Source organism: Girardinichthys multiradiatus, chromosome 21, assembly GCF_021462225.1.
Source record: "Girardinichthys multiradiatus isolate DD_20200921_A chromosome 21, DD_fGirMul_XY1, whole genome shotgun sequence".
Classification (NCBI taxonomy): Eukaryota; Metazoa; Chordata; class Actinopteri; order Cyprinodontiformes; family Goodeidae; genus Girardinichthys; species Girardinichthys multiradiatus.
Window position 1 is genome coordinate 4417512 of NC_061813.1, and position 26316 is coordinate 4443827.

At 43.9% G+C, this 26316-nt stretch overlaps 1 protein-coding gene across 1 annotated transcript in view; it reads right to left on the minus strand.

The window, feature by feature from the left end:
• The window catches only part of LOC124857913 (E3 ubiquitin-protein ligase HECW1), a 210636-nt gene that overhangs the window by 91477 nt on the left and 92843 nt on the right, over positions 1–26316 (minus strand). Inside the window, exons 11-15 of the mRNA XM_047349491.1 lie at positions 14815–14913; positions 12114–12267; positions 7957–8042; positions 7392–7498; positions 5498–5683 (exon numbers count right to left, since the gene is read on the minus strand). Coding sequence (XP_047205447.1) covers positions 5498–5683; positions 7392–7498; positions 7957–8042; positions 12114–12267; positions 14815–14913 — 632 coding nt within the window. The remainder of the gene's footprint in view (positions 1–5497; positions 5684–7391; positions 7499–7956; positions 8043–12113; positions 12268–14814; positions 14914–26316) is intronic.

Consider the following 26316-nt stretch of genomic DNA (forward strand, 5'->3'; position numbering starts at 1 on the left):
AGATTTCATTTTTCAGAACGACCTGGCACCTGCTCACAGTGCCAAAACCACTGGTAAATGGTTTACTGACCATGGTATCACTGTGCTCAATTGGCCTGCCAACTCTCCTGACCTGAACCCCACAGAGAATCTGTGGGATATTGTGAAGAGAACGTTGAGAGACTCAAGACCTAACACTCTGGATGAGCTAAAGGCCACTATCGAAGCATCCTGGGCCTCCATAAGACCTCAGCAGTGCCACAGGCTGATTGCCTCCATGCCACGCCGCATTGAAGCAGTCATTTCTGCAAAAGGATTCCCGACCAAGTATTGAGTGCATAACTGTACATGATTATTTGAAGGTTGACATTTTTTGTATTAAAAACACTTTTCTTTTATTGGTCGGATGAAATATGCTAATTTTGTGAGATAGGAATTTTGGGTTTTCATGAGCTGTATGCCACAATCATCCGTATTAAGACAATGAAAGACCTGAAATATTTCAGTTAGTGTGCAATGAATCTAAAATATATGAATGTTAAATTTTCATCATTACATTATGGAAAATAATGAACTTTATCACAATATGCTAATATTTTGAGAAGGACCTGTATAGTCTCACAAGGGGTCTGAGGATCTCATTTCGGCCGTGTCGTCCTCCAAAGAAATGCCACCCCACACCATTACTGACCCACTGCCAAACCAGTCATGCTGAAGGATGTTGCAGGCAACAGATCGCTCTCCACGGTGTCTCCAGAGTCTGTCACGTCTGTCACATGTGCTCAGTGTGAACCTGCTTTCATCTGTGAAGAGCACAGGGCGCCAGTGGCGAATTTACGAATCCTGGTGTTCTCTGGCAAATGCTAAGCGTCAGTGTTGGGCTGTAAGCACAACCCCCATTGTTGGACATTGGGCCCTCATACCCTCCTCATGGAGTCGGTTTCTAACTGTTTGCGCAGACACATGCATATTTGTGGCCTGCTGGAGGTCATTTTGCAGTGCTCTGGCAGTGCTCCTCCTGTTCCTCCTTGCACAAAGGCGGAGGTAGCGGTCCTGCTGCTGGGTTGTTGACCTCCTATGGCCTTCTCCACGTCTCCTCCAGTGTACTGGCCTGTCTACTGGTAGCGCCTCCAGGCTCTGGACACCACGCTGAAAGACACAGCAAACCTTCTTGCCACAGCTCACATTAATCTGCCATGCTGGATGAGCTGCACTACCTGAGCCACTTGTGTGGGTTGTAGAGTCCGTCTCATGCTACCACGATTGTGAAAGCACCACCAACATTCAAAAGTGACCAAATCATCAGCCAGAAAGCATAGGTACTGAGAAGTGGTTTGTGGTCCCCACCTGCAGAACCACTCCTTTATTGACTGTCTTGCTAATCGCCAAAGATTTCCCCCTGTTGTCTATTCCATTTGCACAACAGCATGTGAAATTGATTGTCAATCAGTGTTGCTTCCTAAGTGGACAGTTTGATTTCACAGAAGTTTGATTTACTTGGAGTTATATTGTGTTGTTTAAGTGTTCCTTTTATATTTTTGAGCATTGTAGTTGTTATAAAAATGTTCAGCAACCAGAACTGTTGGTACCACACATGTTTCAAATTATAAAACAAATTTTAATGTCAGACAAAGATAACCTGAGCAAATACAAAATACACTTATGGTTTCATATATTAAGGAAAAACTCGATCCAAACCAACCTGGCCCTAAGTGCAAGACCACCTGCTAAATCTAAACAGGTTGGTTATACCAACCTTGGCAGCAACAGAATCAGAATCCTTTTTATTGTCATTGTGTAAAAAATGCACAACAAAATTCAAAAAATAACAACTCTCGGAGTCTGTGAAAACAATCAAATAAATAAGAAATTAATTAATAAATCAATCAGGGGTTACATGAATTTGCACTGTTCAGGGCAACAACAGCTCTTGGGTAGGAATTGTTTTTCAGTCTGTTTGTTTTTGACTTTATTGCCCTGAAACGCCTCCCAGAGGGTAAACGTTCAAAGAGGCGGTGGCCTCAAGCTCAAGCTGCCATCAAGTGTTTGTGTTAACGTATTAGTAATTTCCAGCAATGTGGAAGGATTTTGACCCACTCTTGGCCTATGCCAAGATGGCGCCAACGATGGCAGCCTCGGAGCTTCGCTCTCTCTTTGTTTTTATATTTTGTGTGTTTTTATGTTTTTCGAGCCACAGTTCTGTGGTGTCGGGCCACAATCCTGTGGTCTCATTCAGTAGAGAGGAACTTCTCAACATCAGAGAGTCCTCTCTTGGGTTTTTTTCACCATCTTTTATCGATCCGAGGTTCACTGAGCTCCTGGCAAGCAGAGCTGCGGCTCTATATGGGATCCTGCGCCAAAAGCGGCGGAGGGGAAAGCGTGCTGGCGCGCTGGTAAAGCTCCGCAAAAGAGGACTTCGCACACCACTGCCTTCAATCCACCTGGCAAATGTCCGCTCTCTCAACAACAAGATGGACGAGCTGCTTCTTCTCACTGGTAAAAACACGGACCTCCGCGGATCAGCGGTTCTCTGCTTCACCGAGACATGGCTGAGTGAAAACATCCCGGACCGCGCACTGCTGTTGCCGGACTTCCAGCTGTTCAGAGCGGATCGCAGCGCGGAGCTATCGGGGAAGAAGCGAGGAGGCGGAATCTGCTTTTATATAAATGAAGGTTGGTGCAGAGACGTAAAAGTGCTGGGAAAAACATGTAGCCCGGATCTGGAGTCATTTTCCATAATCTGTAAGCCGTTTTATTCACCGAGAGAGTTTTCCTAGTTTATAATAATCGGCTCATATTTTCCACCGCATGGCTGCACTTCTGCCGCGGAAAAACATTTTGCTGAGCTGATTACAGACCTGGAGAAAAAATAAACGGACTCTTTCATCATAATACTGGGAGATTTTAACAGCGCAAACCTCTCAAATGAACTCTCCAAATACAGACAGCATATTAAGTGTCCTACCAGAGACAAAAACACACTGGACCATTGTTACACAGCTTTAAAGGACTCATATCATGCTGTTACCAGGGCTGCTCTGGGTTTTTCGGATCATTATCTAATCCACCTCATCCCAACCTACAGACAGAGACTAAGAGCTTCCAAACCCAAGGTTCACACTGTTAAGAAGTGGACTGAGGAATCAAAGCAGATGCTACAGGCCTGCTTTGAATGCACGGACTGGACTGTTTTTGAAACCTCAGCCACTGACTTAAACCAACTAACTGATGTGGTGACATCATACATCAGTTTCTGTGAGGACATGTGTGTGCAGACCAAGACCTTCTGCACGTTTGGGAACAATAAGCCATGGTTTGCTCCACACCTCAGGAACCTGCGCAGGGAAAAGGAAGAAGCTCACAGCAGTGGAGATTGGGCGCGGTACAGGCAGGCCAGGAACAAACTAACAAAAGAGATCAAAGCAGCTAAGAGAAGCTACAGTGAGAAGCTTAAGAACAGCCTTTCTACTGGTGACACTTCAGCTGTATGGACTGGTCTGAGAAACCTGACTGCCTACAAGAGCCCCTCCACCCATCCTGAACAGAGTCGTCTCCTGGCCAACCGTCTGAATGGCTTCTACTGCAGACATGACAAGAAGCCATTCACACCTCAAATCATCCCCTCTACATCCCATTCAGGAACAAATTCCTCCCATAAAGCAACCAACCCCCCACCATCAGATTCTCTGCCTGCACTAAAGATCAGGCTCTTTCAGCGCATGAAAACAAAGAAAGCTGGAGGACCTGATAACGTCTCCCCATCATGCCTGAAAGCCTGCGCACATCAACTCGCTCCGATCTTCACAAGGATCTTCAACAAGTCACTGGAGAAATGTGAGGTCCCCTCCTGCCTCAAACGATCCACCATCATCCCGGTTCCCAAGAAACCCACCATCGTAGGATTAAATGACTACAGGCCTGTAGCCCTGACGTCTGTAATCATGAAGTCCTTTGAGCGGACATCACAGGCCCCCTGCTGGACCCCCTGCAATTTGCTTACCGAGCAAACAGGTCGGCAGATGATGCTGTTAACTTAGGTCTACACTTCATCCTGCAACACCTCGACCGTCCAGGGACGTACGCCAGGATCCTGTTTGTAGACTTCAGCTCGGCCTTCAACACTATCATACCAGACATCCTCCACCAGAGACTGACACAGCTCAACGTCCCAGCCTCCACCTGTCAGTGGATCAACAGCTTCCTGACAGACCGACAGCAGCAGGTGAGACTGGGGAGCATCTTCTCCCGATCCAGATCAATAAGTACTGGTGCCCCCCAGGGGTGTGTTCTATCCCCACTCCTCTTCTCTCTGTACACAAATGACTGCACCTCATCGGACTCGTCCGTGAAACTCCTTAAGTTTGCAGACGACACTACTGTCATTGGACTGATCCAGGACGGTGATGAGTCTGCATACAGACAGCAGGTGGATCGGCTGGTACACTGGTGCGGTCAGAACTACCTTGAACTGAACCCACTCAAGACTGTGGAAATGGTGGTGGACTTTCGGAGAACACCACCCCCATACACCCCCCTCACCATCCTCAACAACACTGTATCGGACGTGGACCACTTCAGGTTCTTAGGAACCACCATCTCTGAGGACCTGAGATGGTCTTGACACATAGACACTGTTCGAAAGAAGGCCCAGCAGAGACTGTACTTCCTGAGGCAACTCAAGAAGTTCAACCTTCCACAGGAGCTGTTGGTCATCTTCTACACTGCCATCATTCAGTCTGTCCTGTCTTCGTCCATCACAGCATTGTTTGTCTCATCCACAAAACAGGACAGGTCCAGACTGCAACGAATAATCAGGACTGCAGAGAGAATAATCAGAGCTGACCTTCCCTCCATCCAGGACTTATACAGGTCTAGGGTCAAGAAAAGAGCTGCCAAAATCTCTGCCGACCCCACACACCCTGCACATAAACTGTTTAGAGTTTTACCTTCAGGCCGCCGCTACAGAGCACTGTTTACTAAAACCAGTCGCCACAGAGACAGTTTCTTCCCCCAGGTTGTTTCTCTGATGAACATTCAATAGAGTATAGAACAACAGCATACAGATGTTGCAAATTCACCTTTTTTATTAGATATGTGTATATTGTACATTGTAAATTGTAAATTAGTATATTCTGTAATGCAGAATATTGCATTGTACATTGTATATTGTACATTGTAAATTGTAAATTTGTATATTCTGTAATGCAAAAACAGAACAAAAGAGCAAAGTGTACCGGAGGCAAATTCCTTGTTTGTATGTACGAACTTGGCAATAAAGCTGATTCTGATTCTGTGCAGAATTGTTTTAAATCAGCAACACTGGTGGGTTTTGAACATGAACAGCTTATATAAAGTCATGTCAAAGCATCTCAAACACAAAATTTGACTAGGCAAATCCAAAACTTTCACTTAGTTTTTTTGTTTGCTATTAAAATGTTTTGATGATCTGAAACAAAGTGTCACAAAAAAGCAAAAACTGAAGAAATATTAGAGGGGTCGAATAAATGAGGATGCCTACCTTTCCTTGAGGGTCTGTCTTGATTTCCCAGCCTCTTGGCAGCTCCAGCTGTGTGTCTGCGAACTTGTTAAGGAAGACCACCAGGTCCCTGTTATGCTGATAGCGCTCAAAGTTTCTGGCATCACGGCGCACCTTCAGGATCATGTGCTTCACACAGCTGCTGCTGGTGAACATGCGATAAGCTGCCTGAGGAGGAAACACCAGAAAAACAGTTCTGTGTGTGACTGTCTGTGTGTCTGAAAGGAAAACTACAGGGATTGGACAATGAAACTGAAACACCTGGTTTTAGACCACAGTAATGTATTAGTATGGTGTAAGGCCTCCTTTTGCGGCCAATACAGCGTCAATTTGTCTTGGGAATGACATATACAAGTCCTGCACAGTGGTCAGAGGGATTCTAAGCCATTCTTCTTGCAGGATAGTGGCCGGGTCACTACGTGATACTGGTGGAGGAAAACGTTTCCTGACTCGCTCCTCCAAAACACCCCAAAGTGGCTCAATGATATTTAGATCTGGTGACTGTGCAGGCCATGGGAGATGTTCAACTTCACTTTCATGTTCATCAAACCAATCTTTCACCAGTCTTGCTGTGTGTATTGGTGCATTGTCATCCTGATATACGGCACCGCCTTCAGGATGCACATGGTCCTCAAGAATGGTTCGGTAGTCCTTGGCAGTGACGCGCCCATCTAGCACATGTATTGGGTGAAGGGAATGCCATGATATGGCACCCCAAACCATCACTGATCCACCCCCATGCTTCACTCTGGACATGCAACAGTCTGGGTGGTACGCTTCTTTGGGGCTTCTCCACACCGTAACTCTCCCGGATGTGGGGAAAACAGTAAAGGTGGACTCATCAGAGAACAATACATGTTTCACACAGCCCGGGATTTGCGCTCCTTGCACCATTGAAATCGACGTTTGGCATTGTCATGAGTGACCAAAGGTTTGGCTATAGCAGCCCGGCCATGTATATTGACCCTGTGGAGTTCCCGACGGACAGTTCTGGTGGAAACAGGAGAGTTGAGGTGCACATTTAATTCTGCCATGATCTGGGCAGCCGTGGTTTTATGTTTTTTGGATACAATCCGGGTTAGCACGTGAACATCCCTTTCAGACAGCTTCCTCTTGCGTCCACAGTTAATCCTGTTGGATGTGGTTCGTCCTTCTTGATGGTATGCTGACATTACCCTGGATACCGTGGCTCTTGATACATTACAAAGACTTGCTGTCTTGGTCACAGATGCGCCAGCAAGACGTGCACCAACAATTTGTCCTCTTTTGAACTCTGGTATGTCACCCATAATGTTTTGTGCATTTCAATATTTTGAGCAAAACTGTGCTCTTACCCTGATAATTGAACCTTCACACTCTTACTGGTGCAATGTGCAATCAATGAAGACTGGCTACCAGGCTGGTCCAATTTAGCCATGAAACCTCCCACACTAAAATGTCAGGTGTTTCAGTTTCATTGTTCAACCCCTGTAGATGCGATGTGTTATATAATTAGAAGTGTCACTACTTGTGTTAGACAGTTATCTGTGTTGTACAAACAGATGTAGTCATGAAAAAACCTGGGCATGGCTAAAATCCTCTGATGAGGAGAAAAACAATATCAAAACAAATGACACGCTGTATCATTACATAATGAAAACTAATCCAGACATATAAAAATACTGACAGTTACTGATGGAACAGTTTAAACAACTTAATTCAGCTTCAGCAGTTCCTAAGATGCTGTAGCATCTGCTTGCTTGGTTTTCTCCCAACATAGTTTTCTGAATCATGGCCAAACATCCCAGTTTATCTGCTGATCAGTTTAGAATTCAAAGATGCTATACATTTCTTTTTCTAAAGATTACATCTGTGTGTTCTTATTAGAAGCACTCACATAGTTGCTGTGTAACACAGTGAAAAATTCGGGGTGTGTGGTGAACTTGACAGCTGGCGATTGAAGGAGATATGTGATATTCTGGTGATTGATCGGGGAGGAGGGGCCTGCAGGCAGGGAAAAAAGGGAACAGTTATTCTTGCTTGAGTTCAACCAGATCTAGGAGGTACTGATCCCTAATGATGGCTGCATTGTGTTCTAAACAGTATCAAATCCAAATAACCCAAATAATCCTGCTTCAGGAGCCAAATTTTCAAGAACACTTTCCCTTTGTGGCAGTTCTGCATTGGTTAGAATTCAACAGAAAAAAGGAAACAATACATTTTAACACAAGTAAACATCAGCTAGTTTTGATTTAAGCACTAAATGTTGCTCTTATAGCTTCAGACTATTTCTTTTGATTGCAACTTCCTATGTAGCCAAGTGAATGTCATCGTGTCCAACAGGAATCACAGAAGGCGTCGGACTACATCAACTCATTCACTTTTTTAATTAGTTTAGATAATTTCAGTGGCTTGCATCAAACAATAAAGGTGCAGGTGAAACAGATTTTTACAGGTAGTACCTGTCTGAGCAGGCTCAGATTCACCGTCTGAACTCCGACTCCCACCATCCTCCTCTGTGGCCATGGTCCTCTCAATGTTCTGGTACCTACACAAAGAACCAAAGCCTTATATCAGAAACAGAAAGCCTGAAAGGTCTTTAGCATAAAGAACTCCTGTTTGATGTGGATATTCCGCCTAATTTAGTTTTCTTCTTGCAGTTGACAGCATTTCTTTGCAGATGGGTTGCCATAGAAAAATTTGAGTTCTGTTTCTAAGCACCAGGTGTCAGCCTCGCTCCACCGTCCAGAATGTAGGCCCTCCTACAGACCTGATATTAACTAAGCACATGAGAATCACTACTGTGAACACAAACGGTGTGATTCATAAGAGCTCTGTGATAACTTTCCACTTTTGTGGCCAAAATTTTACGCCTGACAGAAATCTTGCTTTTCCTATAGTGACAACCTGTACTGAGTCTGGGTTGATATGAGGAGTAATCATATGCAATTAATAGTAAAATCTGAGAAAATGAATGAAAATTAACATAGATTTCATTTGGATGATCGGATGGGTGAGGAAAGTGTTTCATTGGACAAAGCAACTGATTTCATATTCAGGCTGAATTAGAGTACCAAAAGGGGCTGAAAGGGAATTGTGCTTCAGATTATTCTACTTTTGTCAACCATGATTACTGCCAAGAAAACATATGCTGTCATTTATTCTTTGCAATCAAAAAGCTTCACAAGCAAGGAACTTGCTGCTGCTACAATTGAATCAAATCACCCATTTCTAGGAATAATCAGAAGCATCAAGGACTGAGGTTCAGCTGCTGGGAAAAAAGCTTTCTCAAGAAAGTCCAACAAGCGCCAGGACCATCTCTTAACAAGGATTCAGCTTCAGAATGGGTTTGTCACCAGTGCAGAGCTTGCTCATTAATGACAGCAAGCAAGTGTGAGTGTTTCTCACACGTTCAATTTGTCGATGAAAGGTATTTTGAGGGGAGATAAAATTTGTACTCGTACTCATCGTCTTCCGCTTTATCCGAGACTGGGTCGTGGGGGCAGCAGACTCAGCAGAGATACCCAGATGTCCCTCTCCCCAGACACCTCCACAAGCTCCTCCGGGGGGACCCCAAGGCGTTCCCAGGCAGCCGAGAGATATAGTCCCTCCAGCGTGTCCTGGGCTTCCTCCCGGTGGGATGTGCCTAGAACACCTCCCGAGGAAGGCGTCCAGGAGGCAGCCGATATAGATGCCCAAGCCACCTCAACTGTCTCCTCACAATATGGAGGAGCAGCGGCTCTACTCTTAGCCCCTCCCGGATGGCCGAGCTCCTCACCCTATCTCTAAGGGAGTGCCCGGTCACCCTATGGAGGAAGCTCATTTCAGCCGCTTGTATCCGGGATCTCATTCTTTCGGTCATGGCCATAGGTGAGGGTAGGAACATAGACCGACCGGTAAATCGAGAGCTTCGCTTTTCGGCTCAGCTCTCTCTTCACCACAACGGACTGGCGCAGTGCCCCTATCCATCTGTTGATCTCCCGCTCCATTCTTCCCTCACTCGTGAACAAGACCCTGAGATACTTGAACTCAACCACTTGAGGCATGAACTACCCACCAACCTGAAGAGGACAAGCCACCCTTTTCCGGTCGAGAACCATGGCCCTGTTGGAGGAGCTGATCTTCATCCCAGCCGCTTCACACTCGGCTGCCAACCGCCCCAGCGCATGCTGTAGGTCTTGGCTAGAGGGCGCCAGCAGGACCACGTCATCTGCTAAAAGAAGAGAGGAAATCCTCTGGTCCCCAAACCAGACCCCCTCCGGCCCTTGGCTGCACCTAGAAATCCTGTCCATAAAAGTTATGAACAGGTCCGGTGACAAAGGGCAACCCTGCCGGAGTCCAACATGCACCGGGAACAGGTCTAACTTAGTGCCAGCAATGTGGACCAAACTCCTGCTCTGCTTGTACAGAGACCGGATGGCCCCTAATAAAGGGCCAGGATGAAAACCACACTGCTCCTCCTGAAGCCGAGGTTTGACTATCGGCCGGACTCTCCTCTCCAATACCCTGGCTTAGGCCTTACCCGGGAGGCTGAGGAGTGTGATCCCCACCTGTAGTTGGAACACACCCTCCGGTCCCCCTTCATATGAAGGGGGACCACCACCCCAGTCTGCCAGTCCAGAGGCACTGTCCCCAACCGCCACGCAATGTTTAAGAGGCGTGTCAACCATGAGAGCCCTACAACATCCAGAGACTTGAGGTATTCAGGGTGGATCTCATCAGCTTTTTAACAACCTCGGTGACTTCAGCCTGGGTGATGAAAGAGTCGGGCCCTCATACCATGAGGAGGATTGAGGAGGATTGAGGAGATCCTCGAAGTACTCCTTCCACCACCCGATAATGTCCCCAGTTGGGGTCAGCAGCCTCCCACCCCCACTGTAAACAGTGTTGGCGAAGCACTGCTTCACCCCCCTGAGGCGCTGGATGGTTTGCCAGAATCACTGCCAACCGGTAGTCCTTCTCCATGGCCTCACCAAACTCCTCTCAGGCCCGGGCTTTGCCTCTGCCACAGCCCGGGCCGCGGCTCGCTTGGCCTCACGTTACCCGTCGGCCAACTCAGGAGTCCCACAAGCCAACCACATCCGATAGGACTCCTTCTTCAGCTTGACAGTGTCCATTACTGCTGGTGTCCACCACCGGGTTCGGGGATTGCCGTCGCGACAGGCACCGCGGAGCTTACCGCCACAGCTATGGGCAGCAGCATCGACAATAGATGTGGAGAACATGGTCCACTCAGATGATATGTCTCCAACATCCCCCGGAATCTGGTCAAAGCTCTCCTGGAGGTGGGAGTTGAATACATCCCTTGCCAAGGGCTCTGGCAGACGTTCCCAGCAGACCCGCACTATGTGCCTGGGCATGCCAAGTCTGTCCGGCTTTCTCTTCTTCCAGCGGATCCAATTCACCACCAGGTGGTGATCAGTGGACAGTGGTGTTCATTATGGACAATCCGTGACTACCACAGAAGTCCAATAACGAAATACCATTTGGATTCAGATTGGGAAGGCCATTCCTCCTGATCGGGCTTCTCCAGGTGTCACTGTCGTTTCCCACGTGGGTGTTGAAGTCCCCCAGCAGAATAATGGAGTCCCTGGGAGGGGCACTATCCAGGACCCCCGACAGAGACGCAAAGAAGGCCGGGCACTGTGGATTACTGCCTGGCCGGTAGGCCGAAGCCACAGTCAGAGTCCTGCCCCCAACCCGAAGGCGCAGGGATGCGACCCTCTTATCCACTGGGGTAAACCCCAACACAAGACGGCTGAGCTGGGGGCAACAAGCAAACCCGCCGCCTCTCCCCGTGGGCCACTCCAGAGTAGAAGAGAGTCCAGCCCCTCTCGAGGAGATGGGTTCCAAAGCCCACGCTGTGCATGGAGGTGAGCCCAACAATTTCTAGTCGACATCTCTCGACCTCCCGCACAAGCTCAGGCTCCCACCCCCATTGAGGTGACATTCCACGTCCCTAGAGCCAGCCTTGGCATCCGGGGATTGGGCCGCCAAGATCTCCACCTTCGTCCGCTGCCCAATCTTCTTTGCACCGGTCACTCACGGTTCCCCCTGCAGATGGTTGCCCACTAAGGGATGGTCTCGCGTCTCTCCTTCTGGCTTGGCCCGCCCAGGTCCCACGAGAAGCAACCCAGCCACCAGGCACTTTCCAACGGGTCCCGACCCCAGGCCTGGTTCCAGGGTTGGACCCCGGCTCCGCCATAATGGGCGACGTCATGCGCCTCGTTTGTGTCGTCCCCATGAGGGTGTCTTGATAAAATTCAATCTGATTAAATTTTAACTGCTTTGAAAAGTGGGACAAGTAGAAGTAGAATATATTGTTCACACACAATGCTGGTACTACACTTGCCTGCTGTCAAGACGAGCAGTAAAGAAGCCACTTTTCTCCAAGAAGCATACTTTCAAACAAAGCTTTACAAACAAAAAGATTTACATTGAAGCAGTAAAGTTAGTGGAAACTCACATTTCTGTCAATCTTAAAACCTTTTTTTTTTGTTGCAGATTCCTACTGCAGATTAGTATGTCATGTTAAATGCTAATACACATATTAGTTAATTGGGACCGAGTATAAATGCATAGGGTATTTTGCACTGTATACATGTTGTTCCCTGCTGACCTCCGGTTGAGCTGCTCCATCTGCTGGGTAGAACCCGAGCGAGGGATGCCGTGGCTGCACTTGCCACCATGGCCTGGTCTCTGCCAAGTTGTGGTCCTGTTGACATGATCCACGTAGAACACTCTGCCATGGCTATCAACACGAGCTTCCCAGTCTGAGGGAACAGAGGAGACAGGAAAAGCAGACAATGTTATTGGCCACATTAAAGTCTAGCTGTTAACAATCAATCACATTCCACTAAGTTGCACCGGAACGTTCCCATTCCTAGACATCATAAAACCTGCACAACCAGCCAGACTAGTCACTGTGCAATACTTTGGATTTGAGTTCAGGTTCAAGTTGTCTTTGTTATCATTCAACTCTAATGAAAAATTCTTCACATTTTGTCATCTTGCAACAAAAACCGTCTAGGTATTTCAATTAGACTTTAGGTGATAGACCACAAAGTTAACAGCAAAATTGTTTTTAGAGATATAAATATGTATATAAACATTTGGTATGCGTTTATATTTAGCGCCCTTTTCTTTTAAATCACAAAAGAACTCAGTGCAACTAATAACCTTAATAACTCCCATAATTAGCAAATGGTATAACTGTGAGTCCTTTAATCTCAGAATAAATGCGGTTGATCTTTAGAGGCCTCAGGAGTTTCTTAGCGAACATTAACGAACAAACAGCAGAACCATAGCAGCCGGTCAAAGTTTATTGGAAGAGGAACAAAGCTAAACACAGAAAGTGTCTGAGAGTGTATGTGTGTGGGTGTGGGTGTGTGTTTTGTGTAACTAACCACTCAGTGTTCCAGTTGGTGCTGGAGTTCTCAGCTGCGCTGGATGACAGGTGTTTCCTATCTGCTGATTGCTTGGAGGAGTACTTAAGCGGGAGGCTGCCAGCACTTCGATGCCAGAGTGTTTGCCTTAGTGGTAATAAGCTCAGCCATTACTAATTTTGTGCTTCGTTTTTGAACTCAAGTAATCTTGACATTTTGTTCCCTCGCAGGTTTCTACTCAGGCTTTATTTACCTTGCTGAGTTCCGACTTTGTTTCCAGAGTATCTCTGAGCATCTGGATTATGAACTACTGAGTTAAGGAACTACCTTCTTGTGGATTTCTCTCACTTCCGTCTGAACCTTTCGGACACGGACCACGCTGGCGGCTTCCCATTTCCTTCAACTCCAAGACCCAAGCATCAGCACACCCTGCTTCTTCCTCCTTCTTGAACATCGGCACCTGAGCTCCCTTTTTCTGGCACCAAGTTCACAACAGAAAAGACAACAGGACAATTCCCCTTCGCAAGTTAAGACTCTGAATCTCTCTACCCCTGACGGTTCTTGCTACAGCAATTTAGTAAGTCATTTCTCAGATGTAAGTAAAGAGTTGCCTCATATCATTCGCTTATTCACCAATCCATTCTGCTTCCTTCCCTTACAGTTGGTGTTCCCAGTTCCCTTCCTAGACTACTTTGTTGACAATAAAAACCGTAAAACTTTTCCTTCTGTGTGTTCTCTGTATGTGGGTCAAATCTATACCGAAAATGACAAAAAGATAACTGGGGCGGAGGTTCACCTTGCAGTAGAAAGACACACCAGCCACCACTGATTTGTTTATTTATACTAGTTTCACTTCCATTGGGAATACATAAAGTATTTATGATTTGAATTGAATTTAGATCAAAGTATATCCATGTGCTTGAATCGCCAAAGTCCAGGGCAAGACTTGAAAATTGCTGCCTCTAGATAATTGAAGCTGGTGGAGACACACTGCAGATTAATTCCAGTAAAATGTGACTCTGAAAGCTATTTATTTTGGGGAGCTGAGTACAAGTACACACCACACTCAGCCATTTTCATGACCATGTTGATTGGACTCTTTCTATACATGGCTTTTCTATGTATGCCTTGTCTATTTGTCTCACCATGAAATGAAAAATGTTTAAAAATTCTGCAGATAATTATCTATATTTCTAAGCAAACGGTGTTGCTGTAGATGGGAAGGGGTGAAACCTGACAGAGAGCTAGGAACACAAAGTCTAACCTGGAGATTATTTAGGCTGATGCTGTTTTCAGAGTCTTTGGTAGAAAGGCTCAAAAGGCTGCCAGGAGAAAGACTCACCACTCTGAAACATCTAAATAACACGGGAGCACAGCCTAACTGTCCAAACACAAGACCTATGTGGAGGTGTTTGCTCCAGACTTGACATAAATGGTCAAGTCTGAAGCAAAGCAAACCCTTTCAACACAAAGTTAGTGCTAAGCATGGTGGTAGACGTGTGGTGATTTGGGCTTGCTTTGGAGCCAGATGGAGGTGACCATGAGTTATTCTGTACACAAAACCACCACACCACTTTGATGCCCTTGAATGACAAATGTCTTTTCCTATTGCGTTTTGTTTTGTGATAACTATTTTCTGTCATATTTATTTCAGCATCTGTTTTCACACATTTGAAACCCCTTTGTTATCTGATAAATAATGTTCTTTTTGATTAAAAAATCTAGGTTGGTTCTTCTGAACATGGAAGGACAAGTAAGCAGCATTAATCTGTACATTTAAATTTGTAGGACAATGAAAGATGAGAAAACATAGAGAATGGTAGCAAACACAGAGGAGATGGAGTAAACCAGACGCACAAGCAGCCGGCACACTTCCAGCACACTGGGAAGGTAGGATAAGACTCCAGAGTAAGAGTACAGGCTCTGAATTCTTACTTGGAGGTAAGGCTTGGTCAGTGGCAGCAGGAAAATGGTTTGGGTCATGGCTGGGTCGCAGTACTGGAAGATGACCAACAGGAGGGGAGAGGTCTGAGCCTACAGGACATCAGAGAGACATACGGTTGGGGATTACTATTAATGAATTAGTTAACTAAAATAAAATAGATTTCCTTTTACTTAAATTGCCTGATGAAAATAACAAAAAGGGATTTTTCAAAATTCTTGATGTCCCTTTCTTTCCATATTTGTAACAAATACATTTTTGGTCTGCATATCCAATTCTGGTCTCAAACGCTGGAGGACAATGTGTACTGAAGCTGGAAATGATCCACAACTGTAACACCTGGAAGGTATGTTTGCTGCATGAAGAGGCACTGCTTAAAAATATTTTGGAGATGTTAGGGTTTTTATACTTTTTGTATTGTTTATCACTCATCTAAGTGCTTTTCCCTCCTCACACACACCCCCACCCTGAATGTTTGTTGAACTCAAGCATGTATAAATAAAGAGAGATGGGTGCCAACACTTTGTAGTTTTGCACTGCAGAGTGTGACCTACCCTTGCCGTAAGTATAACTGACTGTGTCGTTTCCTTACCTCTGAGTTGACTAAATAAAACCTATCATTAATTTGGTCCTTTGAGCCGGAGATTATAAGAACTAAACTGATTTTATCTTTCTTTGCAGTGACTGGCGGATCTCCGGGAACAGCCTGACGTCAAGTTAAGCACTGCCGTACAGCCGCATTTAGGCCTGGAGGCTGAAAGTCCCGGTGTGTGACGTTCGCACCTGGCCGGTGGATTATTGTCTTACTCGGCGCCGGGTGACTCTGGAGGTCCGACAGAGTCACCTAGAAGTCAACTCCGAGGTGAGACAGTTTTAAAATACAGTACATGAGATAAGATTAAGCGCTATATAAATGAAAGAAGAAAAGTATTTACAAGTCGTTTGGTAGTGTCTCGCCGAAAGGAGACTGCATTGGAAAGGTTTTATTTCGCCGCAAAGAAATAGTGATAAATTTAGGTAGTTATCTCGCCATAAAGAGATTAAAAACGACTAGGCGCCGTAAAGTGAACTGGATAATTTGGTTGGTAAAATTCCACCGGAAGGGAATGAAATTAAGTGTTAAATAATAAAGGGAGCCAGAAGGTCGACCATACATTATGCTGAAGAGGACTAAGCATTTTGGAAGAATCTTAGTAGGATTCTGCTGGTCTTGTGTTTTCTTTTGCCCAGAATAGAAAGACGTTTTGGTGATTCTTGGAGATAAAGGTCGGGTTTAATCCCAGAAAATTAACACCGCTGCGAATTAGTCGCAGTAGAAGGGCGTGTTAATGTCCACTCCTTGAATTTCATGCCAGTGAATTTCTATTTGGGACATTTATAGTATTGTGACCTAAAAATTAAACATCATGGGGAAGGAACAAAGTAAACTAATTAACTTAGAAGGGGATGTAAAGTTTATGGAGAATTATGTAAAAGGAGCAGGGATGTTCTGTCATAGATGGAACAAAAAACATGGTTTCTTGGGTAAACTAAATATTAACGATATCTTAAAATTGCAAAGGGATTTAAAATTAGAAATAATAAAAACCAAGAAACCAACTAAAAAGGAAAAGAGAAAGGTTTAGTATAAATTATCAGACAAATGGCTGGAACAAAGTAAATTAAGAAACATTCAGAGGCAAGATAAGGAGGAGAAGCGACAGGAGAAGCTGACAGCTGCAGTCTTGGTGCGCCCACATGAGGAAACAGTGGTCGCATTCAGACAGCTAGGTGTTCAGCCCCCTGCCGTGCAGACAGCTGCAGGGCAGGCAGCTGGAGCACAGCAAATTGGAGGAGAGATAGAAGGAGCTGTTCCTACAACTCCTATAAGTAAGCAAGAAAAATTAAGTAATCCTTCTAAAACAGAAGAACAGAGCTCTTCTAGTGAGCCCTGGTCTCCTAATTCCTGGTGGGACACAGGAGTGCGAACTAGGAGTCAAAATAAGAAAACTACCTTCAGCATGTACCCAGGCGAAGCCATATTGGCTCACGAACAGAAATTTCATCCATCTGAAATTAATTTAGAGGGAGACACATTCCCTTTAGTTGAGGTAGCAAATCCTAACATAGGTGACGCTAATCACTGACAGCCGCCAACTATTCTAGTATATAGACCATGGACACAGGAAGACAGAACTGCTGCTTTAAAAAGTATCCCATCGATACAAGAAGGCGTGGAAGAATTTCTAGATGCTATTACAGAACTCAGAGGAAGCTTTCATCTTAATGGCAGAGAGATGCTCCAGTGTTTTACCCAGCTGTTTGGTCATCGCTGGTGCAGAGTAGCAGGAGGTTTCACTGGATGCGATGATAATGGTGACATACTAGCACATAATTCACTAGATTTAAGGGACGCCTTACGTTTACTCTTTGAAAGAATTCGAAGAGTTTATATACAGACAGCAGATCATGGTAAAATCTCACAATGCAAACAGAAGGAGGAGGAGGACCCACAAGATTTTTTGGACAGGATGAGACGTGTTTTTAGAGCAAACTCTGCTATACCATATGATGAAGCAGAGGCAGGAGCCTATCAGCAACAGTTGAAGAGAGCCTTTTTGCAAGGCCTTAAAATTGAACTCAGACGGTATATAGATAAACACTGGGTTCATCAAAACACAGGAACTGTTACACAAGCTTTAGAGTATGCGCAGCACGCTCATAAAACACAGAAAGATAGGAAGACTGATACGTTTGGAATGCAAGACAGTTTAATGGCTTTGCGTCGCTCAGGGGCAAGCGGGCAAAGAGGACGGAGGGGATTTAGAGGTCACAGAGGAGAAGGAGGGGGGCCACGGCACAATTATACACAGAGCAATGTGTGTCTGAGGTGTGGAAAAATAGGGCATTATGCTAGAGAATGTAGGACAATTTTACAAAACCCTGGCGCAAGAGATGAAAACTGCTGGATATGCAATGAGCCAGGACATTTTGCAAGAGAATGTAATGAAAAGCGGGTGTATAACCCCAACTTTACCCAGAATTGACAATTACAGCCACAGCCCCCACCTCCTCTCCCACTAGCAGAGAAAAACAGTAATGAAATGGAAGAGGTTGATATACAAGCCGCATTAGAACTTATAGCACTAAGTAGGACGCAAGATTTGCCATATAAAAACATAATAATAAATGGCAAAGTATATAGCTGTTTGTGTGATACACGGGCATGTAGAACTGTGCTATCTAAACCTCCACCCGGAGTAAAATATTCTAACACCGCAGTGCATGTTAGATCAGCAGCTGGCACATCAGAGGTACATTACCTAAGTGCACCAGTAACAATAACAGAACCGGAGACAAAACTTACTTGTCAGGCTCCCGTTCTGATAAGTCAAAAATGTCCAGTAAACCTGTTGGGAAGAGATGTTATGCAAAAGTTGCATATAAATGTAGAAGAAGATGCCCTAGTCCTAAATGAACTCTCACAGCCGCATTATTACTGGTCCCTCAATCTAGGCCCCACACCAACAGCTCGAGAACTGCTGAGGAGAACCAGAGAAAAACAAACTTCCCCGGAGGCACAGTACATGCTAGATACTGAACTCCATGTAACCATGAGATATAAAAATACTGCAGGGCCAGATTATCAGTATGATACTGTTTTTCACAGAGAAAATAATCAGACTGTTACCATACAGCATCTGTATGTTGACCACCTCAATCATACTGTCAGGAAGACAGCTTCAACAGTTTAAAGACAGTACACCTCATCTGTCATTAACTAAACCTGTGGGGGGTCAGTGGGGAGAATTAGAAAACTTTATACAGCGTGCTGAAAGAGGGAGATATGAGGCATTAACAAGCTCTGACTGGAAAGTAGATCCTAACACAGGAATCTGGAAACTCACTTTAGGGTGGATAGTCAAAGTTCATCCAAAGACACATTTGGATGAGGCAAAATGACAGATACAGGGCCTAGCTGAAAGCAAAGAGAGCAACAGGCACCCTGCCCTAGCTGCTGTCCCACCTGAACTGTGGTCCCAATCATCAACTGATGTAGGACTTATAAAGGGGTTTCCACCATATAAGGTTAAATTAATATGTGAAGAACGGCCAGTAGTTCGCCAGTATCCCTTGAAACCAGAAGCTGAAGAGGGTATTAAGCCAGTAATACAGGATATGTTGAAGTCAGGAATATTAAGGGAAGCACCTGATGCTACATGCAACACACCTATCTTTCCAGTGAAGAAAGCCAGCACAGGAAAGTGGAGGATGGTTCAGGATCTTAGACCAATAAATAAAATAGTGTGACATGCGATTCCAGATGTCCCGAATCCACATACATTACTGCATTCATTAACTCCAGATAAAACATATTTCTCAGTGGTAGATTTTAGCAATGCTTTCTTTACAGTACCACTGCATGAAGAGTCACAGCATTTATTTGGTTTTCAGTTTAAAGGGAAAAAAATACACTTACACCAGACTACCACAAGGCTTCAGTGAAAGCCCACATGTATATACACAAGCCTTAAGATACTCTATGAGCACCTGTGAGGTGCCTGAACATAGTCAAGTCCTGTTGTATGTAGATGATATTCTCATAACTTCAGACACTCAACAACACTGTGAGGAAGCTACTATAACAGTTTTGAAACATCTCTACCAGACGGGGCACAAAGCCTCTAGGGATAAACTGCAGTTTTGCAAGGAGAAAGTGATTTATTTGGGACATATGTTATCACAACACGGTCGTTCCCTCCTAAGTAGTAGAAAAACAGCCATACAAGAAGCCCCAAAACCACGAACTAAACAACAAATGATGTCCTTTCTGGGACTGTGTAATTTTTGCAGAGAATGGCTACCAGACTATGCAGCCATTGTACAACCCTTGCAATCTATGATCTATGGCAAAGACATGACATTGAAAGACAAAATCATATGGACTAAGGAAGACGTAGCATTCACAGAGCTAAAAAATCTGCTTCAAACAACAGTCACCTTAGCTCTGCCGGATTATAGCCAGCCTTTCACACTTTGTGTAGATGCATGTAAGGGTTATATGAAAGCTGTATTAACCCAACCATTTGGCCCCAAAAACAGACCTTTAGCATTTTATTCTAAAAAACTGGAATCTGTGGCATCTGGATTTCCAAATTGTCTGCAGAGCTGCATCGCAGCAGCAGAAGCTGTGAAGCAGACAGCTGAAATTGTGTTTTGCCACCCGCTCACACTGAAAGTTCCTCATTCAGTGTCCCTTGTATTGCTACAAACTTCACTTCCTTTCTTGACTCATGCAAGGCATATTACGTTGACCTCATTGTTACTCTCACAACCCTCTGCAAAGATGTGGTCCACTAAACCCTAGCACATTAATTCCAACAGCAGAAGATGGAAAACCACATTCTTGTAAAACAAAGGTTGAGGAAGACACAAAACCTAGGCAAGATATCTCTCAGACTCCTCTGGAAAACTCACAAATAATCTTTGTAGATGGATCAGCATCAAAAGATGAATATGGAAAAAACAGAGTTGGTTATGCAGTAACCACTGAAACTAAAATTATAGAATCACAGGCCCTGCCCCATACATGCTCAGCACAGACTGCAGAGCTGTATGCTGTTATCAGAGCATGTGAACTATATGAAGGAAAAATCCTAACCATTTATACAGACAGCCAATATGTATTCGGTTCTGTTCACCATTTTGCTAAACTATGGGAAAATAGAGGGTTTAAAACATCAGCTGGAACAGAATTGACACATTTTAATCTGTTAAAACAACTGCTGTTAGCTATCCAGCTACCTGCAAAGATAGCACTTTGTAAATGTAAAGCACATCAATCTAATGAAGCCAGGGAACCGAAGGGGAACATCTTTGCTGATATTTCTGCTAAAATAGCTTCGAGGCTTCCCCTCACTTTGAAAATGTCAGATCTCTTATTTATAGATACAGATGTGCTGAAAGATTCACAATAATCTGCACCAGCTGCAGAAGTTAAATCTTGGCTGAATAGAGGGGCCATAAAGAAAGATGACATTTATCATTTGGGAAATAAGCCAATATTACCAAAGAATTTATACAAGACGGCAGCCCATGCGACACACGAGGTTTCCCATGTGTCGAGAGGGGGAATGATACACTTAGTAAATCTACATTTCCATACCATAAATTCTTCTGACTATGCAAAAAACCTTTGTAGATCATGTATTATTTGCTGCAAACATAATCCACAGGGGAACATGAGATCAAAAAGAGGCCAGTTCCCAGCAGAAATTCATCCCTTTCACACGATACACATGGATTTCATAGAGTTATCATGGTCAGGGGGAAAGAAATATTGTTTAGTGGTCATAGATGCATTTTCGAAGTGGGTTTAGATGTATCCTGCAAAACACTGTGATGCGCTCACAGTGGCGAAGAGTTTAGTGACACATTACTTCCCTACATATGGTATCCCACAAATCATAAGATCAGATAATGGGACTCATTTTGTAAATAATGTAATAGAACTGTGCTTTAAAGCATTAGGGTTTCAGTTAAAAAAACATTGTTCTTACCACCCACAATCTGCTGGGCTGGTTGAACAAACAAATGGAACAATAAAAAATACATTAAGGAAAACAATGGAAGAAACAGGGAGGCCATGGCCTGAATGTCTATCTCTGGTTAAATTATGGATGAGAATAACTCCAAATCAAACTGGTCTCACTCCATTTGAAATAGTACATGGCAGACCTTTTCCATTGCCATCAGAAATGGATGACATAGGAAAAGCACAGCAGGAAACATCATTAGCTGAATGGATGAATAAGATGTTACAAACAAAAGAAGTACAGTTGTCCAGTAGTCTGCCAGTAAATTCTGCTCCGATTTCACAGAACCTGAGGCCTGGGGACCTGGTCCTGATTAAGACACTTCTCAGAAAGGACTGGAGCACCCCCTGCTGGAGAGGGCCATACCGTGTTCTCCTGACCACACCGACAGCTCTGAAAATCGCAGAGAGACCATCCTGGATCCACAAGAGCCACTGTAAGCTAATATCACCGTTACAGGAGTCAAACCAACCGACGGGGTAACAGGGGAATGACCGGGTACAAAGGGGTTTGATCCATATGGTCCAACATCTCAAACCGGCGAAGAAAACTGACCTGTGCCCAATTTAGCATGGCTTTCTGTAACGTGTGGACAGGACTGATAAGCCTGAAGTAGACCTGGTAGCAGGGCTCTTTCTCTGTTTAAGACAGGATCCACAGGATGTAACATCACACGAGAAGAGATGGACAAGATGGACACTGGACCCAAAAAGCAGATGATTATGATGACATGTTGTAAATGAATATATCTTCAATGCCTGAGTGTATTCATACTTGTACTTCATAAAATGACCTTATAGCAGAAAATCGAAAGAAGTTGCTGTTTGCTGAGAAAAAGTGCAATGATGATATGAACAAGGGTTGTTTCAATTCTTTTATTTTTTATTATTACATTTTGTTTCTTTGCTTTATTATATTGTTTCACTCTGCCATGATTGGTGGTTGCCTAGGGCGGAGGAACCGTGTAAGTGTTTCCCACAAAATAATCAAACAAAAAGACACATGAACCCTAACCTTTCTGACCCCACACACACACACACACACACACACACACTCTTGTTTTGCTATATGTAGTGAGGACCATGTGTTGACTCCCATTGACTTCCATTGATTTTCAGTCATTTTCAACCCTTTCTATGCTCTAACCCTGACAATAGTCCTAAACCTAACCATTACCAGTGCATGCCTAACCCTAACCTTAACCTAAAGTCAATTCATACCTTAGTCCTAAACCTAACCGTTAGCAAAATGGGTTGTGAGGACCAGCAAAATGTCCTCACTTTGGTACATACGGTCCTCAATTAGATGGTGAAATCGGGAAAATGGTTCTCACTGTGATGCCAAGACAGGAACATACACACACACACACACCCTGAATGTTTGTTGAACTCAAGCAAGTATAAATAAAGAGAGATGGGTGCCAACACTTTGTAGTTTTGCACTGCAGAGTGTGACCTACCCTTGCCGCAAGTATAACTGACTGTATCGTTTCCTTACCTCTGAGTTGACTAAATAATACCTATCAGGAGAGATAATGAAGATTTTAACTCAAAGGAGTGCCTGCTTCCATTATCACCTTAGATGACAACATAACCCCTGAAGGCATTAGTTTCTCAGCCTAACAGCTTTAACATGAGCCCCTAAAATATTATTTCTGACTGAATGTCTGATCTGGAGGAAAGGAAGTGAGCATACATAACAAGCTCTGTGGGGAAATGGTGAGATCAGATGAAAAAAGCTGATGCAAATGTAATTGACACAATCTGATGATCACAATACTGAGGAAGCACTCACCCAGAGAGATGATAAAGACAAGAAGATGCATGACCATAAGTAGAAACATCCCAGTTTTCCTGAAGAGCCAAATATGCTTAAAGTCACACAGCTTAGTGGAGGTACAGTGGAGGTAACAACAGCAAAACCACTTACCATGCTTCATCTGAAAAACAATAAAACATTTTTGTCTAAAATGTTTTTTTCTGTCAAAACTATGCACTGATGACAATATAGACAGAGCTAAACGCTGCTGGTAAAACAGCAAAAAAAGTAACTAGCCAATCATAACGCCATGCCAAACATAATGTTTTTTCTGTTGTAACCTTGCCTTGTCCTGAGCCTTAATATGAAAATACATGTACCTGCTGTAGGTACCAATGTGGTCAGAAGTTTATAAACACATATCATTGGTTTTACAGTTTCTGGCATAATTCTGACTGGATATTTGATAATTATTTTAGGTAGAATTTGTGAGGTTTAGTTAAATTTGTTGGTTTCCTAAAACAGAAATGGTTTCTAAGCATACTCACAAGATTTAATAAGGTTAGAGTTGGCTTTATCCATGCCAACTTTTATGTGTTCAGGGTCATGGTCTTCATAGAGTACCCAGTTGAGTTCAAACAATTTTGCTGTTGATTTGAGGAGAAGTCAACGAATCTGAAGGTAGTCCTCGTTCTCTGTCACCGTGTGCAATACACCAGTTTCCACTGGCAGCAAACGCTCCCACACCATAATGCCACCACCACCACCCATTCCTCCAAACAGTGTGGCTTTGTGCCCTAATATTTCTCTTGTCTGACCATGAAGTTTTTGGTTTGTTCAGGTAGGTGATGTCAGTTTTTAAGCACTGCTCTTCATGGACAACAAATTAAATTTTTCAATTCAGTTTTATTTATATAGCGCCAATTCACAACACATGTTGTCTCAAGGCACTTCACAACAGTCGGGTACATACATTCCAATTAATCCTAACAATTGAACAGTGCAGTCGGAGTTTTATTCAAATTGGATAAAACGTTTTTCTATCTAAGGAAACCCAGCAGATTGCATCCAGTCAGTGACTTGCAGCATTCCCTCCTCCCAGATGTGCATGTAGAGACTGTGGACAGTCACTGGCGTTGACTTTGCAGCAATCCCTCATACTGAGCATGCATGTAGCGACAGCGGAGAGGAAAAACTCCCTTTTAACAGGAAGAAACCTCCAGCAGAACCAGGCTCAGTGTGAGCGGCCATCTGCCACGACTGACTGGGGGTTTTAGAGAACAGAGCAGAGACACAAAAAGAACACAGAAGCACTGATCCAGAAGTACTTTCTATGGGAAGGAAAAGTAAATGTTAATGGATGTAGCTCCTTTAGTCGTTTCACCTAGAAAGAAAGAACAGATAAACTCTGAGCCAGTTTTCAAGGTTAGAGTCTGAAAGAGAGCACATATAATTAGTTACAGTAAAAGCTCAGTCAATTTCCATGTCTAGGAGAGAGAAAGGGTTAAACACTAAAAGTCAGGGCTATGTGGATCATCGGTAGAGGGTGAGCATTAAGTTGTTGCCAGCAGAAGCTCGGACGATTCCCCTCTCCAGAAAGGTGTCACAGGCAGACACAGAGCCAGGCCAGGTGTAGCTTCTAGGAAGTGAAAAGAGAGAACAAGGTTAAAAGCTGAAATAACAGCAAACAATGCAAAATTGGAGAGTAGTGTGAGAATGTAGCGAAGAGGGTGAAAGTGGTCGTTATGTCCTCCAGCAGCCTAAGCCTATAGCAGCATAACTACACAGATAGTTTCAGTTCAGATTATTTAGTTAAATGGCGCTTATTTACAACAATGTCGTCTCAAGGCACCTCACAAAGGGTCCCACTGATGGTCATTGTTAAACTAAAAACCACAATGATTGGTATACCTCCCTCTGTCAGACTGATTATAACCATTGGAAAAGAGAAGGGGTCATACAGGTAGCAGAAATGGAGGGTGTGTTTGAACCTCAACCATAACTGAGCCGGTTTAGGCTAAACCTGACTCCCCCTTACTCCAACCAACAGGGAGGGAAGAAGACGGAGGTAAAAAATAAGGAAGATAGCTCAGGATAAACTAAGCCACTCTAACTATAAGCTTTATCAAAAAGGAAAGTTTTAAGCCTAGCCTTAAAAGTAGACAGGGTTTCTGCCTCACGGACTAAAGCTGGGAGCTGGTTCCACAGGAGAGGAGCCTGATAACTAAAGGATCTGCCTCCCATTCTACTTCTAGAGACTCTGGGAACCACCAGTAAACCTGCAGTCTGAGAATGAAGTGCTCTGTTAGGAACATATGGAACAATCAGATCTCTGATGTATGATGGAGCTAGATCATTAAGGGCTTTATATGTGAGGAGGAGAATTTTAAATTCTATTCTGGACTTAACAGGGAGCCAATGAAGGGAAGCTTCATTCTAAAATGGGGCTGGTAATCAGAGGGAACACTTCCTTATACTGCTCTATATTTACTCTCACTCACTTAAAACTGTGCACTTATATTTATATTATATTGTAGATATGTTTGTACTGTTTAATTTGTACTGTATTGCACCGACTACGCCAAAACAAATTCCTTGTATGTCCAAAAACGTACTTGGCAATAAAGCTTTTCTGATTCTGATTCTGATTCTAAAATAGGAGAAATAGGATCTCTCTTTTTAATTTTCATCAGAACTCTTGCTGCAGCATTTTGAATCAGCTGAAGGCTTTTAACTGCATTTTGTGGACATCCTGATAGTAACGAATTACAATAGTCCAGCCTTGAAGTAACAAATGCATGAACTAGTTTTTCAGCGTCACTCCTGGATAGGATATTTCTAATTTTGGCAATGTTCCGGAGATTAAAGAAGGAAATCCTAGAAACCTGTTTAATATGGGATTTAAATGACATGTCCTGGTCAAAAATAACACCAAGGTTTTTTACTTTATTATCAGAGGTCAATTTAATGCCATCCAAGTTAAGTGATTGACTAAGCAGTTTCTTTTTTAAAGACTCCGGTCCAAAGACGACAACTTCTGTCTTGTCTGAATTTAGAAGCAAAAAAGTTAACATCATCCAAGTTTTTATTTCTTCAAGACATGCTTGTAGTCTATCTAACTGGTTGGGCTCATCAGGATTTATGGATAAGTAAAGCTGAGTA